This window comes from Vanessa tameamea, chromosome 23 (genome assembly GCF_037043105.1).
Source record: "Vanessa tameamea isolate UH-Manoa-2023 chromosome 23, ilVanTame1 primary haplotype, whole genome shotgun sequence".
In the NCBI taxonomy this organism is placed as follows: Eukaryota; Metazoa; Arthropoda; class Insecta; order Lepidoptera; family Nymphalidae; genus Vanessa; species Vanessa tameamea.
Window position 1 is genome coordinate 9,608,376 of NC_087331.1, and position 17,813 is coordinate 9,626,188.

The 17,813-nt window shown below is 37.6% G+C and overlaps 1 protein-coding gene across 6 annotated transcripts; it reads right to left on the minus strand.

The window, feature by feature from the left end:
• Positions 1 to 4,765: 4,765 nt before the first annotated feature.
• On the minus strand, positions 4,766 to 17,565 carry LOC135193977 (nematocyst expressed protein 4-like). Of its 6 annotated transcripts, none has more exons than XM_064218668.1 (6): positions 17,372 to 17,559; positions 15,439 to 15,565; positions 14,344 to 14,421; positions 13,682 to 13,924; positions 13,552 to 13,590; positions 4,766 to 7,743 (listed from the first exon to the last, which is right to left on the minus strand). In XM_064218668.1, exons 2-6 carry the CDS (start codon positions 15,542 to 15,544, stop codon positions 7,667 to 7,669), a joined length of 543 nt encoding a protein of 180 aa, XP_064074738.1. In that variant the 5' UTR covers positions 15,545 to 15,565; positions 17,372 to 17,559; the 3' UTR covers positions 4,766 to 7,666. The 6 variants fall into 6 exon arrangements, with proteins under 6 accessions (XP_064074738.1, XP_064074735.1, XP_064074739.1 ...); XM_064218665.1 differs by having other exon boundaries at positions 17,192 to 17,558; XM_064218669.1 differs by lacking the exon at positions 17,372 to 17,559 and adding an exon at positions 16,919 to 17,185.
• Positions 17,566 to 17,813: the final 248 nt, after the last annotated feature.

Below are 17,813 nucleotides of genomic sequence, written 5' to 3' on the forward strand. Positions count from 1 at the left end.
TAGTAAACAATAAGAAAACCCACGGACATAAGTACTGCTAGACTAGTTTATTTTAGTAATTTTCACAGTCTTATGTCATATCGAATGTTGTTATGGAGTAATGCAGCAGATATTGAAATAGTATTTATTCTGCAGAAAAGAGCTATCCGAATTATTTATAATATTAGCTCTAGAAATAGGTGTATTAACGGCTGCTTCACAATATATTTATGATAATATAATGTTTATGCAGAAGAATATACAAAAGTATTCCATTAAAACTGATATACATACTATTAATACAAGAAATAAGATTAAACTTGTAACCCCTACTTTCCGTTTGCATACGGTAAAGAGAACGTTTTTGGGCAATGGTATACGCATATATAATAAGATACCGGGAAATGTAACCAATTTACCATTTACGAAATTTAAAAAGTTTATTAAGACTAAATTAATATTCATTAAATGAGTACATTTTAGAAAAAAAGCCTGGATTTAGGCTCGGGTTCCATCACAGGACACTATTTTTTGTAAAAAAAGACAGCATTGTAAATCTGTTTATTTGAAAAGAGAAACTATGCGAGTTTCTTGCCGTTACTTCTCTCTGGAGGCTGCTTTCTGAAACGGTGGTAGTTTTTTTAATATCGATATGATTTGATTTGATTAGTACCTTTACATTTATGTATGCAGAAATATATGAAGTAGCAGCACAGCAACAGCAGCAAGGAGAGCACGCCGGCCAGCGCCACGTAGTAGGCGGTGTGCGAGGGAGGACGCGCGCCGCGCACCGACCCCATCGCGCCGCGGGTACTCCGAGACGGACTACTAATGACATGTTCGTAGTACAATTCTGGGTAGCTAGTGGCGACTGCCAGTCACTCATCATATATTCTACCGCTAAACAGCAATACGTTGTTATTGGCTTATATGAGTTAGTGCGACATACAAGGGACATGTTATCCCGTTCTAGTGTGCATACGTCGCTAGCCATGTTGAACTACCTGTGTTGAAATGTTTCAACTAATCAACTATTTCGTATTCTCAGAAGTCTGTCTTATTGTTACAAGATTGAAACTTATTTTATAGTTTATTAAAGTATTCGTTACCTCTTGACTGACGCTCCTCGTATCGGCTAGCGACTTTGTCTCCGTTTCTTCATAACTAATTCGTTTTCACTTTACACAAAATTATTCACATATAGTTGCACTTCGAAGATACATTTTATTTTATATTTGATTGTTAATTTAAAAGTACAATAAATAAATAAATAAACTTAACCAGTTTATTTTTTAAGTATAGTCGTTATAAAATTGTTGCCAACTCATTATAAAATATGTATTGAAATATCTTGTATGCAGGCAAATCACTCCTAGCCAGATGTTTGTGGTCTCGCCTAGAGCTGAGTGACTTAGTGTCAAGTTATGGGGGTCGTGCGTGAGGCGGCGAGACGCGCAACTATTGTCAGCGACGCTCCGGCGCCACGACGCCTTTGATCAGGGCTGGCAGATTAGCGTATAACAAAATATTAACGAACTAACATGCTATTGGAATTTTACTAGGTAGCTATACGGAATCAATACCATAAATACTATTTTTTTTTAATAAATTTTGGAAAGACAGTCGACCCTCCTTGTAAAGTAGTCATTGGCTCAACCAAAGCCGGTGTGGCTTTGTAAAAAGTGTAAAAGGCAAGAACATTCTGTGCACCGTCAAAGCCTTCATAGAATCTAAGATGCTTATCCCTTGTGCATGTAAGAAGACTCACTCTTAATAAAGAAACACAAAATTGGATGCGCTGAGTAAGATAAAATATAATAAACATTCAGCTGTAGAGATTAGCATTAGCTGTGAGAACTTGCATGTCATCTTGGCACGGGTCGAACCGCGGGCAGAAAAAGGGATCCCGCATGTCAGAATCGTACGCAAATTGCGAATATTGTATTTTTTATTTATTTAAATTGTCATATAGAGTTGTCAACCCCTACATGTGTTTATGGAGGATACGGCGTCAAGAAGTCGCCGGCGACTGACGCATGCGCAGCACGCACTGTGGACCATCAATCAGCTGAGAAAAACGTCGCTGAAAGCACTAACAGAGGTCAACGAACTCAAAAACTGAATCGGGAGGGACGTCTATACATCATTATGTATTGAATGTACTCACAGATAAAGTAATAATAGGGAAAACAGTTAATCGAAACAGATTAATCTACGACACCGATGGTTAGTTGAGCGTGTATCAGCTCGGCCATCAAAACAAAGAGAAGTCTTAGGAAAGTAGTTTGCAGTGCGTTGCCAGTAATCTGAGCGGTAATGTCCGTTACCGTTCAGATATGTACTCGTATGCTTGCTTTTGTCGATGTAACGTCCTAGCGCTTTACTTAAAAGTTAATTTAGTAGTACTACTATATAAAGTAATTTAATACTCTTAGTGTGCCGCGTGTTCCAAATAAAAAAAATAAAAAATACGATCAATGTACCGTCAAAGGTATAGGTACTACCATTTGCAGTAACTGCCATTTGTAACAACTGCTGGGCTAAGGCTTTATCTCTGTTTGAGAAGAAGGCTTGTAGCGTATTCCACTACGCTACTCCAATGCGGGTTGATGGATACACATGTGGCATATAAACAGCCGTCACATGCATCAGATCAGATGCATCATGTCAGTTTGAATTTGTAATCATCGGTTAAGATTAACCATCTTCTAACTATTAGGCCATCTCAGTCCTTATTAACAAGTAGAAATATTCATAAAATAAGTATATACCACGTTTTTGTCGTATTTAAATCGAATTTTATTGTCTGCTACTATTTACTACTAAATAAAATAATAGTAAATTTAAAATGATCTCTAAATAATGCTCTTAGATATATCCAGCGTATCTAAAAAAAAAAAAATCTCCATAGAATTCGTCCCGAAATATACCCCTTAACGCTATAAGAGGCCAATATACATTAATATGAAATATAGGTTCGCGATTATTTAACGGACGAGTCACAAAACTTGCCTGTATAAGTAAAACAATAGACATTTCGCGAGTTAAAGAGTATTCTGAAGCCAAGTAATTCCAAATTGGGTCAACAATAATAGTTTGTAAATTGTTGGTTAAAATAAAAAATACTAACCCCACAAGATATCGGAGCTTGAGGTCGAAGATGGAAAGTTTCATAATCGATTCAGAAAATGAAAACTTAATGTTACATTAAAAAAATTAATCACGGAGATGAAAATGAACTGTATGATGTCATAATATAATAATAAGAAATCATTCGAAACGCCATTATTAATATTTATTAAGTAGATTCAAAACAATAATAAGTGAGCGTGGCAAGATATAAATAACTCATTACACGACTAGGATTATGGTATTTTATACTTGGTACACATAATTACCCACACAATTACAGATAACACACATTCATTATAAATTCTACCGTCAAGTAATACCAGGTATTGTTGTGTTCCGGTTTTAAGGGTGAGTGAGCCAAAGTAACTACAGGCACAAGATTGGTGGTGCATTGGCATGGCGATGTCGGGAATGGTTTACGTTGCCAATGACTACGGTGACCACGGCTTTGGTGACCAATTGTCCGTTTTGCCGACCGACCATTTTGCCCGACCTTCCTTGCCATAAAAAGCCTTCATCGTGTTTAAACTTATCGATGGTTATTAATTGTAAGTACTGTTTTGGAACAAGTTACATTACAGTAGAATACGATTGTTTCCGATATTCATCAATGTGCAAAATGTATTCTGAGTACTTTACTTCCCATTTTATACATTAGAAAATATAAGCTCGCAAATGTTGTACGATGTGATGGCGATCTCCTCAGTCTCTCCCGTAGTATAAGATTGTATCATCATCGGAGAGACGCCTCCAAAGGCGCTAGGCCAAGGTCGTTCGCAGCCCTTACATCGTGAATTAAGACGGGCCTGCTGCTTTTAGCAGAATTTAACCCGAGATATTCAGGTTTCCTCACAATTTATTTCATGAAGTCAAATTTCCTTATCAACCTTAGCAGCAAGTATCAAGAGACATCGCTTTCGACGCCGCGACAACTTACATACCAATAATGTCCTAAATATGTACCTGGTACGCAAAAATGTCCAAGTTTCTAATATCGACCATGAACCTTTTTATAATTTTGTTTTCAGTGATATATTTAAAACAACAGTAAGAAAATAAGTCTTATATCAAACATATAACGAGACTGCTCTTTCCGTGACTTGCGTATATTGTATACATGTCTTTTTTTATATAATTCAGACTTAGCCGTGATGAGATAACAAACATACATAGCTAGGTACTTACGCAATAATTAGTACAGACGATCATATATTTATTAAAAAAAAAAAACATTCAAATAGTCAATTCTCCTCTTCTGCAGCTTACAGACATCGGATGCTGTAAGCTCACTGGTGAATGAGGGCATATAAACAAATTCTTAAACGTTCATATTTATGGAATAAAACCGGCTGAAATTTAACGGCGTCCGAGCAGCAACCGCAGCTGCCGCGCGCGGCGGCGGCGCGTCGGGTCGCGTCGCCGCGTCTCAGCAGCAGCTGCCATTCATTTTATTACTCGTCCACCACATCACATTGGAGCACACCGGTGGAACAACTTTCATCTCTCAATACGACAGCGGCCCTCCGCTCACAAGCTGGACATAATACTTTTTTAAGTTAGGAAAATGAGGACCACGTTAAGGGATATAGAATTTTGGGAACTAGGAAGGGAGGCAGGCTGGGTCAGCACAATAACTACGAATAAAAGCCTCACATTCAAGATAATCTGGTTTAATTTAAATACAAAATAAACTCTCAGTCATCGAAGGGAGGAATAGAAATGCACCAATCTGTTACGAGTGTACGCATTGAAGTCGCGCGGCGAACAGCTGCCGAGACTCGAACGACATGAAACGAATCTTTAGAGCTTCTATAATAATATAACTTGTGAATACAATACTGTGTCTGAAACATAAACTATAAGACCTGTCCTGCGCCTTTAATGTCAACAATTGGTAACACTTTAAACTATAACAATAGAATTACATTATTTAGATGGGACACATTCTCCTTATTCTCAAAAAATACAGACAATATTTTCATAAGCCACAATTTCCAGTATCGGTAAATTGTTTACAACATTTCATAGAGGATGTGTGAGGGAGACAGAATATTTTAAACCGCCGGTTAGTAGACTAAATCTATTACGGGATGTTCGCTGCTCGCCGCTCGTATGATTTTCTATCTGGTAACACCACATATATTTGTCCCGACAGTCCCTCGTTTCCGAATACCGACACACGACGCATTAAAAGCAATTCCGATTAGTTCAAAATTCCGGTCAGGTTCCAGCGATCGCCTCGTTTGTGGTAAAACGAGCAAATGTAATGAGCAATCGAGTTAGTCATCGCCCGCGTCTTCGCTCAACATCGTTAACTGACTTTTAATGTTTATTTAATGTCTACAAAAATTACTTTTATAAAAAATATATGTATTAAGATTGTAAACACTACGAAGGAAGATGAACGGCGTCGATGACGAACCGAGATATGTTTCAGATAAGGGCGACGAGCTGCCCACTCGGCGATCGTGAATGATCCGAGAGCACTCGCCCCGTGCTCACGAGCTGCGGCGTCTCACTGTTTTTGGCAGATTTAATATTTTGGCAACTGTGGGTTTGTAGGAGAATTACATAAATATCAAGACTGTTTCATAATAATACGTTTGATTTATTTATATTCTTTTAAATATCTGAGCAATAGTAATATTTTATTAATGGCGTGACAAATATAAATGTTAATAGCGTTTTGGAAGTAAATACACATTTAATCTTACATTAAATTATATAAAATATAATATATCAAACATTTATAGATAATACTTCTTCAAACGAATAACAAATTACACGCTAATTACTTATATAAAACGTACAGGAGGGTGTTCAACGAGAGCCGTCGCGTGCGTAACAAACCGCTACGCAGACGGACCAGCGTCGTATCGAATGACCACGTCGACACGAACGGACAGAACACTCGTTCCATTGATGTGGTGATTGAAAATAAAAAACGAGAAGTGAATACTCGTTGACTTGGATATATTATACATGTGTGTTCTGTTTAACTAACATAACTTTGTATTTTGTGACGATCAAAAGCGCCTGTAAAAATGCGATTATATACGAATGTTCGCAAGCGTACTCGACGTCACGAGTAGCCACGCGGACCGGACCGGGAGGTCTTATTGAGAGTGTTTTATATAATGATCTATTAATGAGACGAGAGGAATGTTTCGAGCGCTGCGCTACATTATGTGCAGCACATATATTGTATATTCTTAGTTTATTAGGAAACGAAGCGCACCACGGGCTCACCTGACGTAGAAGTGTGGCGTTTTAACATTATAATAATAAACTATAATACTACGACATTCATCAAATATCAGTCTTACGAACTATTATTATAAAAAATTTGTTCAAGTAAACCAAACATTTATAAAGTTAGCACAAATTCACTTAAAGTTTTACGCAAAGTGGTCAAAAAAACGCTAAATCAAAATAACCCTGCTTATTCCATTCGCTTTAGAAAAAAAAATACATAAATTCTCAAGTTAATCCAACGACATTATTTGAAAAAACCACAAATATTGTTCTACTTAATAATAAACTTCAAATGTGTCGCTCGATGAGTTTCACAGTGCGACGAGACAATCCGTTCGCGTTTCGACTACGGAAGATAAAATCGTTCGATTTGAGCCAAAAGCCTCGAAATCTAAATGTACTTAGCCTTACTTTATTATTAAAAGGACTTACGATCTAAATAGTCGTCTCTTTCTCGTGTTAGTTTTACACAGCTATACGAAAGAGACAAAATCGTAACAACTATATTTTCTTACAACAACATAAATATCGTAGTTATTAAAGGAATAATGTTTTATTACCCATACAATAAAAGGCAATTCAGTGCAACCAATATTCGGTGACAGTAATCACATGAGAGATAAAATGGCACCCAGGTGCACACAGTAGAGCCGATATATGTGTTCACAGTGATTAGAATTTACAACAATATTACACAACGCGATAATGGCAAAGATCTATAAATGGGGAAAGTACTCAGCCCGTACGGACGGCAACGACATTAAAACGCAATTATTTCTTTTCTCGCGTAATTTCTGACGTAACGAGTTCGCGGTTGCGCAACATCGATCGTGCATCAATTGTAGCAACTCGTACCAGTGTGTAGCGCACCAATTTATTTAAATATTTGAAGTATTTCTATTGTAACGCTGTCATTATGGCTCGTTACACTTTAAGCGATGACGTCAGCGTCGCTGCACAAAACGAGCGTGCCCATTATTTGGGGAAACTATTTTAACAATTGCGATTCCAACTAATGCGAAGTTATAATTCAAAGCGATGCATCTGTACGGATACGTATGAAAGCGTAGAGGGGTGCGAGTGGCTGCCGTCTGAGACGGCACGAGACCAACATCCATTTATAAATCTTTTCTCAATCGAATGATGCAAATATTTAAATGAAGGCAGTGACTTAACATAAGAACGCGCACCTCGATATGTTCCTACGTTAATAAAATTAAAGTCGAATAGTGTCCGCACCGCGTGAGTCGCTGCGTGTGTGTGCGCGTGTGTGCGCGTGCGTGCGCGTGCGTGCGCGTGCCTAACGCGGCGCGTACGGGTTGTGCGGCGGCGGCGGCGACTTGGCGCAGACCGCCTGCTCGTACGACGGCGGCATGGCTGCAACAGCAAACGACACATTATTGACTTACTGTTGGTTGTCAAAATATAAACACAAATGATACAAATTTCTTAAACAGAACACTAAAGCTATACATGCTCAAATATTAATTTCATTATTATATATTTTATTTCCCTATATTTCATTACATAATCAATTTTCGTATTGTTTGTAATGGAACTACTTTTGCGTATAGTCTAGTTTGCATCATAGCGTCAAAAATGGAGTTGCAACTCTTAAAAGCTTTCATGGGTCTCCCGCGACAAAATATCGAAGATTATTTTCACAAAACGACATCAATGACATCGAAAACCAATGCCACGGTCATAACTCAAAGGTCGTGTATTAGTTCACAGATAGTCTCTTAACTTTATCGGTGAATAGCATAATTATAATACAGATGTGTGTGTGCGTATTAGCGTATCAATTACAGACATATATTTAATACTCTATTATAAACTCTAGAAACTAATATATTTTTAAATATTAAATATGTTTTAGATTTACCTCCATATCCATATCTTTTATTGTATAAATTAACAGATTTGCGGTGATAGCAAATCGTGTTCAGAAAACCCCACGGAAATGAAATACAACCCCGCTGCGAGCAGTCAGGCTAGTTGACACACCGCACCACAGATCATTCCAAAGGCCTTACGGTATGTAACATACGCATGCATCACACTCGTTGGTCTAGTTTCTAGCTTATAATGCTGCAGACCGCAGCTTAAACCCCGAGTTGACATTACATTAATACTCTTTTTGTACTGCAGAAGAGGGCTATTCGTGCAATTTATAACCTGGGCCCAAAAGATTCGTTAAGAGATAAATTTAAAGAAATTAAAATAATGACTGTCGCTTCTCAATTTGTTTTTGATAATGTTATGTATGTACGCAAAAACATAAACGATTTTCCCAGAAATTGTGACGTACATACTATTAACACTAGGAACAAGAATAAACTTGTTACTTCAAGTACCCGATTACACAGGGTTAGTAACTCTTTTTTGGGGCAATGTATACGTTTTTACAACAGGATCCCAGAAAACGTTCAAAATTATTCAATTATAAAATTCAAAAGAATCGTTAAAGAGCGTTTGTGTGCTAAAGGATATTACAACACTAATGACTTTTTAGTTGACTGCACACCTTGGGAATGAAATGATCGCCTCCAGGCTGCTTCAAATAACTAAAATATAATTATCATTGTACATAATAGTGGTTAAAAAAAAATATATATATATATATCCCGCTGAGTTTCTTTCGCCGGTTCTTCTCAGGTCCGAGGTGCTAAATTCCGAACCGGTGGTAGATTTTTGACAATCAATAAGCAAGTGTAAACACTTCTATATTGAATAATGATTTATGACTTTGACTTTGACTTTGAGTAGGGTCTGAGAAGATTTCGCCGGAGAATTTCTCAGGTCTGCTAACTCAAACAAAAAGAGTCTAGTAGCTTTGAGACTACTTCGTCGTTCTATCTCTATCGGAATATGAGAGTGAGAGTAAGAGTAGAGTGCATTTGTGCTTACGCACACGCACACACTGACGGACGCCAACCTTCCCAGCGCGCCGGTCACGGTCGCCGCGGCCGGAATCGGCCGGAAGGACATCATCTTTCTTAATCAATATTTTTTATATTTATTGCTTGATTACTTAAAATTACAGTTATCGAATTATGGTGAGCCTTTGTAACTTGTCCGATGTATGCTTACGCATGTTTTCGTTTAATATCATACTTACTATATCAGTACATTAATTTATATTTTCACGGTTTATTTAGACGGTTTTACTTATTTATTACAATACCATTTGTGAGCTTCTGTTACCTAGAACATTCCATAAACGATCAGCAAACATATACACTTTTAAGCCTATCCGTTAGCATCGGCTTTTTAAACGCAATTGGCAATTAGACGCCCGTGCAGTAATCGTACTGCACGGGCGTCTAATTAAAAATAAATGCAATGTCCAATTTCACGATATAATCGACTTCTATACCTAATCCCATACATTCCAAAATATTGCAAATTGAACGTTAAATAAGTTTAAACACGTTTGAAAATGTGTAAAATGAAATTACATCAAGTTACAAAATGATATTTTATTTTATTACAATGGTCTTGCATTGAAAATTGTAAGTGAACAACTCCGGTGGCGGCAAGAGGGACCACCTAGAGCCGAGCCCTCGATCGTCGTTCGTATTTTGTTATACTGATTGATACTGAGTTTAGTTAATTTCTTTGTTATTTTTCTTTAGATCTTAAATCACAATCTTTAGTAAGAGCTCTACAAAGTCTAAGAATTCTTAAAAAATTACCCCTAGCGTTGTCTACAACACTTTTTGGATCCGCTGGGTCAGTTTTGTTTAACACTGACCTGCTCTGACTGAGTTATGCTCTATTACTTCATGCATTGTTAGCAATGAATCGAATGTCACGGGCTGCGCGCAGTCGGCAGAAACCTAATCCGATAATACGAGCCGCCATATTGTTACGGCTCGTACTGCGCTTACGACTGGGCTTTATGCAATTATAATAAACCTCATCAGATTTTAAAATCTCGACTATTATTCTATTATGAACTGATTTTCGCGGCTACGGAAGTCGTTTTTTTATGACGTAGGTAGGCGGGCGAGCAAATGGGCCGCCTGATGGTAAGTCACCACCGCCCATACACCACGGCGCTGTGAGAAATATTAACCATTCCTTACATCGCCATCGCCACTTTGGGAATTAACTCCCCTATGCCTGTATTACACTGACTCACTCACCCTTAAAACCGACAACCAACAATACTTAGTATTACCGTTTGGCGGTAAAATTGATGACGAGTATGTGGTACCTACCCAGACCAGAAGATTATGTTTCTGTTAGTCGAGAGCCTTGGGTATCTGAACATCACTACATTACATCGCTCTCAATAACTCGATAGAAGCTAAACGGGTTCCGCGTGACGTGCGCACTAACGGACGGACCATAAGCATGTAAAGGCGTCCTTTGTATCCACAACACAAGGTCAAGTAAGTGATCTCGGAAAAGCCGAGTGCGATAGCAGCGACTGCACGTCGACGTTATCTTTTGTTTACACTTTTATGAGTTTGTTCGCGCTGATCCAAGGATCCGCCGCCGGCGCGATTCGAAGAAACCTTTTCGCGTTACTCTTCCTTCAAGCGATTTGATATCGTACGTAATTTATATCTGGAGTGAGTGTGCGTCCATATGATCGCATGTCGTACAGCAATACGCAAATATATCACCTACTAGAGCCAATATTTGACGAACGATACCATCGTATCGAATGATAAGAAACGTCTTTTTCATTTATAATAAAACACACCGATAAATAAGGCGTTACTAAATACAAGATTATATTGAAGATAAAAAGCGAGGGCTTAGTATTTATTGATACCTAGGCAGGATATACAAAAAAATATTTGTACTTTACTGACATACTCTGTAATATAAAATTGTGGAAAAGAGTAACTACGGACTTTCTCGCCGGTTCTTCTCCGTAGAATACTTTTCGAACCGGTGGTAGCTTTACATTTGATTGAACACTGTAACATGATTACACGACGCTTTAAAAGCGGCTATATGAGCCGACTTGAATAAAGAATATTTAGATTTTTGCTTTGACAAGCCTCCGAGCCCCGTAAACTTTGGCTTTGTAATTGTGTTTGTATTTAACCTGAGTGTAATAAAGATATTTTTGTGCTACTTGCTTGCTTGGCTTGATATAATTATAAAATATACAAATTCAATAGAACAGCAGCCCCGTACGCACGGCGAGCTCTCGATAACGATCGCTCGGCTCCGTTCGTAAGTAATGACTATTCACGCAGATGAATCATTAACTAATTTTAATTTGATATGATTATTAATTATTATATACAGACGACGTGGCGCAGCGGTTCGAACTCCTAAATCTGACGACTATTGCGATTCATGCTCGGGCTGACATCTCAAAATCACTGATTTTTCATGTATAATTCATCTACATAACACATTTTGTTTATATAATTCATCTCGCGGTGAAAGAATAAAGGCGCACCCGGTATGCGTCAGATGAAAAATAATTAGAAAAAAAGAACAATATATTTATACCTATAGCATTATATAATGTTCTCCTGACTAAGTCGGCCATGGCGGCAAATGTACTCAACATGACAGAGCGCAAATGTGGGCGCAAGCAGCTCGTGCATTCTTGTCCGATTTGACTTTAAATGCTTCTCGTGGAGCGCCACCATCATTATCTCTCATGGCTACTACTGAGCATTTCAAGACAGAAGAACGCAGTAATAATAACAATGTTTTAATTGCCCGACTCGAGCTATACACCCAAGACTCCAGGGGCTGAGCATTGTGAGCTAACGAGACAATCACCTACAGACGCACTGTAGAATTTTTAAATATTGCGATAATGTTTACGATCCATAGTTTCCCGAAAGGTCGATAAACGCTATTATTATATTTGCGTAGCAAAATACGGTCGCCCTACTGACATCGAGCTACATATTGCGATAGTATTCGTTGCACTCGTCTACATGGTTATACTTATGGTTACTAGTTCGAGTAAAACACTCCACCGGTTCGGAAAGGAATAAAGCCTGATCGGAGATGAACCCACAAAATCTTATTTTGTTGACAATTTTCAATATGATAAAGAAATAGCCTGCAGGGCTATTCTGTAACAAGAAACTCGATTCTCACCGCTGAAAACGAGCGTAAAATTTCAGAATGTGATCATAATAATTATAAAATTTATAGGATACACGACGTGTCAAAATGGCGTATCTCCATAAGTCAATTGCCGACATTTCCCAAGTGAGATACTTCCCAAGGTAGGTGTCATCTACGAGCTGATTGAATAATAACACACAATCCTTTACATTGTTTTAAATAACGTTACATGTCCCTGGCGCTAAGCAGACCTAGAATTTATATGTATTTGTATAAAAAAATTCGAAAATATGCACTTCCTACGCAAACTACGAAGTCATGTGCACTATCTACATAGTAAATCCATCTGTAGTTGGAATTTCGTTACATTGTTGTAGACATAATAACATTACAGTATTAATAAGAGCGGTTCCTTTACGAAAGGACGAAGAAACGCAAGTTAAGTCCCCATCACACAAGGACAGTGAGAGCACTACTGTTGCCTCTGTTAATACCGAAAGACACATTTAGAACTACTGCTACAGATCTGCTCACTCGCGAAGGCTGCTCCGCTTTCAGATACCGACGTGCATTAGATGCACCTGATGACATGTCCTTGTGTCGGTCAGACGACTAACGTAACAAGAGTATACAATTTAGACAATATTTGTTAATGCACGCCGATTATTTAACATGGAAGCGCATTCGTGAGTGAACATACCTATCTTTACTGGGGTTTGACACGTGGGCGCGGTCTGAGGACATGGCCGACGTAATGTTAGTTATATCGAGAGTAGCTCTGCCATGCTGCTACATACTCGTATATGCACGACAATCAGTTCTTGATTAATAAATCTGTATTTACCATACCAAGGTTTTCAAGGTTCTCCAAGAAATCGACTTTTATATTAACATTCGTATTTTTTTCACTCTCACGATGAATACCAGATTCATTTAAATCACGACCAATTATGTCGTTCAAGAACAAAGAAACGTGACAGAAATAAGAGAACACACTTCGTCGATTTTCATAGTAAATATTTACAACGAATGCGAAATTTGTTACAGATTTGTTCAATGCTTATGACTACATGTTAGAATCAGTCAGACCCAAGTAAAGAACACTAAGCGAACTCTAAGACCGACCTTGCGTGTTCCAGCCGGGAGCTGCTATTCCGAAGAAAACTGTCGGAAAATATTGTGTTAAATCATAGTATCACAGTCACACGCGTCTGTTTGTTTATCTTCATGTACGATTTATGTATGTTCAGCTTACCGTTAGCGTCTGGAGCGCTCGGGGCGGAGGGATAGCTCGCAGTGGGATAGGGCGCCCCGGCCGCGGGATATCCTCCCGGAGCGAAGCCCTGCGGGTACTGTCCAGTGTGAGACTCCGCCTGGTGAGTGGCCACGGGCATCCCGGTCGGGTAAGGGGGATAGGGCGAGGTGTTTGTGGCATAAGGGTTCGGAGCGGGGTAAGGGCTGGCAGCTTGTGCGACGGGGTACGCCGTCACTACGGGCACTGGAAAAAGATTCTTTATAAACACGAAGAACACAAAGAATGGGTGACACACGAAGTACCTCCGCATAATAACGCAACACAACACGCTAAATGTGTTCATATAAAGTAAGTCGACTGAGCTTATGTTTATTATTTCCTGGCTGACTGATTGAAGGCTGACTTCCACACAATGTTTTCCTTACCGCTGAACATGAGACGAATTATAAACAATCAATTCCAATTCAAATTAAACTCCGTGATTCATCCCAGCATTTAAACATGCAACCTACGGTTGGAAACCAATATTTTTCACTGGAATATCGGCTGTAACCTCAATGAACTCTCCGCTATGAACGTGTCGCTGATGAAGGGACGGTGTCACTTTCCATCGGATCAGCCTCCTGACCGTTAGTCTCCTATTCCGTACACAATAGACTCACCCGGGTAGGGCGCGGCGTACTGCTGCTGCGGGTAGGGCGCGGGGGCGGGCGCGGGGGGCGCGGGGGGCGCGGGCGCCGCTGCGACATTTATTACTATATTAGAAAACTAAAACACATCGCAAGTGAGTGGCCGAGGGATCGAGTAAACTTCCATTTGAAGTAGAAATGCCTCGAATATTCGGCTCCTTTTGGTTCGGTCGAATATTCGTTCTATTGAGGAGCGTTTTGCAAATTGTTGAACCGTATTCGACGTAATACCTACTTACTTAATCACGAAAAAACGCACATATTAGTAAAAATGTGTACTATTCAGTAATAACGGGTGATAATGTTACAAACATTCACAATAACATAGATCACTTTGATAGAGTTAGTGACGATCATTGTACGAACACTTTTTAACCCGCAAAGTCAATGAATCCCGCAGATATTTATAACTTTGCCGATTCATAAATTCGTACCGTTTGTTAAAAAAAAAATATATAAATAAGGCATATTATTCAACCCAAGATTATATAGGTGATAAAAAAGTGGGGATCTATAACTTTGTATTTCAAATTCTACAGTTTCTTGCCGGTTCTTCTCGGTGGAATTTACATTTCGAACCGGCGGTAGCTGTATGTTTAATACAATTCTGGAAAATTGAAAACGATTTAAAAATGCTTGTAACAGTCTACTAAAATAAAGTCATTTTATGATTTGATTTGGATAGCTTCGTGTGGAGACGACCAGGTCGATCCCGTGACGTCATACGTCGCTAGGCGGCGTTTAACCCATAGCGGCATGCTACTCATAACCACAGCTGCATATAATTATACTTATTGTATTTATAAATATGTCCGCCGCGCCGTCTGCGGCTGTAAACGCTCCTCTTTGTAGGTAAATAACAATTTCAGCAAATTATGTCGGCGATAAGTGATTGCGATTTTCCTCGCAGTTTCAGTAGGCGATACCAATGATACTGCACGAGATAAATACGTCCCAAACGTTTTAAACTACAGAGGTTTTGTTTTGTGGTGACTGCCCACTTCTGAAGTCTGCCCGCCGATGACGAGCAGTCAATTGATCTAATATCGATAACTTGCGAATACTCACGCGTCAGCACTCGGCCTCGATTCCTTTTCCGGCGCAGGCAGCAGCTCACTATCAGCAGCAGCAGCACGACTGCGATCACGATGTACACTATCCTCTTGACATCCATATCTGGGTATGTATTGTGTATCTGTCAACAAATTTTTAATAGAAAACCTTTATTTTATTGTAGCTGCTTCGCAATTTCAATCGTTGTCGTTCCAAAGTAGTGTTTTATAACCCTCTTAACGCATACGATGTTTCAAATCGCACTACTAGTTTTTGACATATGGGCTTCAGCTCTGTATAAGCATGTAGCCTGCTCCAACTACTAGAGCAGTAAGTCAAATAAACAACATTTGTTGAGTTTGAATAAATACTATTCATTATAGATTCACGAAAAAATTGTGTTTCTAATGTCGCTGAAGCTGTAAACAAAAACTTTCAAAGTAAAATTAAAGTGAATATAAGTACTACTCAAACAGAAGCAGAAGTTATTTAAATAGAATTAAAAAATTGAAAAATGATTCAACTCAAACAAAATGTTGGTTGAAAATGCAACATAGAACCACTAGTGTTTAATAGGTACATACTGTTAATGCTGACTCACATTATATAAACTTATAAAAACCAACATTTGATAACATTAGAACTGCTCTAGATAAAGGCAACCATTTGCTTCATGAGTGCTCATTTGAAAATTACATGAACACATTTATTTTAGAGGAATATTTTAATTTTAACTTTTTAATTAATATAATGAAGTCACAGTGATAAAACTAAGCTGACTATGATCATCACAACACATTTTTGTATATATTCTTACTAAACTATTCAGTAAAACCAATTATTACATGGTAAAAATTAGAATTAATAGAATTCTGTTTAAAAAAATATGTACCCAGTTACACCTATAAAGGTCTACAGTAGTACACTATATTCACATAGTCTAGATATGAATATGATTATTAATAATATGGTTAACCTCTTCGTGTTGTTAGAAAGTAGATAAGGTTACAACAAAAATAACATACCAACTCTTATATGACTTCCTCAATCTTTACATTATTGTAAAACAAGGAAAATATTTTTTTTAGTAATTGTATTCATCGGTGCTAACTACTAGAACAACTAGAATATGAAATATAAAGAAATTAAAATATTTAAAATAGGGCTAATTCTGATGTACATGGAAAACTTAACTCAATAAGGTGAATGTATTCCTTCTTTCTAGCACCACACATAAATAGTATTATTAGCCTAATATATATCAACAAAACCATTCAAATATAAATAAATTTATAACACAACAATATCTTGAAAATGATTTTTATTTCATGTATGATTTAGATGTGACTAAGATTATAATACCAGTAAGTATTGTAGTTTGGTAAGGGTTTAGAATTCAGCTATAAATTAAGTATATTAATAATATAAATAATGGTTAAAGATAAGAGTTTAATAAGGTTTATAAATTCAGAAGTTAGTAACTATCTACTTCTACCTGTGAAGAATTCTCAAGCACTGCTGGCCTTGCGTCAAGGTCAATTCACTAAATGAGGTTAACACATTATTAAACAATACACAATAAAGTGGCACTAAGTCGCGTCACAACCACCACATAAATGCAGTGAAGGCCAGGACTAAGATACTTGTTATTTTCGATCATAGAACCCAACAAACTGGGGACTGCCACCGCACTGACAGCCGAACACAAGCTATTTGTCAAATTTAGAATATCTGATAACAGGCTTTGAAATCGACACACAAGACTCACTTTAAAAATTTTTTCGATTTCCTCGTCGTATTCTTCTTCAGAATCAAACATAATATACAATTTACTGTGTACGACTTATTGATTCCAAAACTCACATTATACTAATCGATTTACGATACGGAGGGAAAAGTACAAATTATAAATATAATTTGTTTCATAATATAAATTTCTATGACTCACATTTGAAAACGGGTATTTACCGCAAATGTTAAAGACCCACCAAAAATTATTTCTTTTACACGTATAATTATTAACTCATAATGCTCTAATTATTTGTGCTTAAATAGGTTTTTTAATTAACAGTGAATTGTCTTTATTTATTTACACTATATAAATGTTGAAATTCGAATAAGATCAATCTACAGACTACAATCTACCAAGTAGTAAGTACCGCTCCACTGATTGCAAATTGTCAAATTTGTCATTTTGTTGACAAGTGCTGTCAAATATAAGACAAAAATTTGCGTCCGTAAAAATTTTATTCGTCAATCCATTTGTTCTGTTAACGAAATGACTGTGCAAATCAATGACAGTCATTAGGATTGTCCATATTATAGTAATGGTATATTTAATTGAGACTATTAATAAACGATGTATAATGCATGGTGTTTTGTTAATACAA

What these genes read in the sequence shown, in the direction of transcription:
- LOC135193977 (XM_064218665.1), bottom strand. Translation starts at nt 17,242, where the DNA reads ATGTTTGATTCTGAAGAAGAATACGACGAGGAAATCGAAAAAATTTTT. An exon ending in GTACGCCGCGCCCTACCCGG is followed by an intron (nt 13,925 to 14,343) that starts GTGAGTCTATTG and finishes ATCTTTTTCCAG; the next exon opens with TGCCCGTAGTGACGGCGTAC. An exon ending in GAGCGCTCCAGACGCTAACG is followed by an intron (nt 13,591 to 13,681) that starts GTAAGCTGAACA and finishes ATTTTCCGACAG; the next exon opens with TTTTCTTCGGAATAGCAGCT.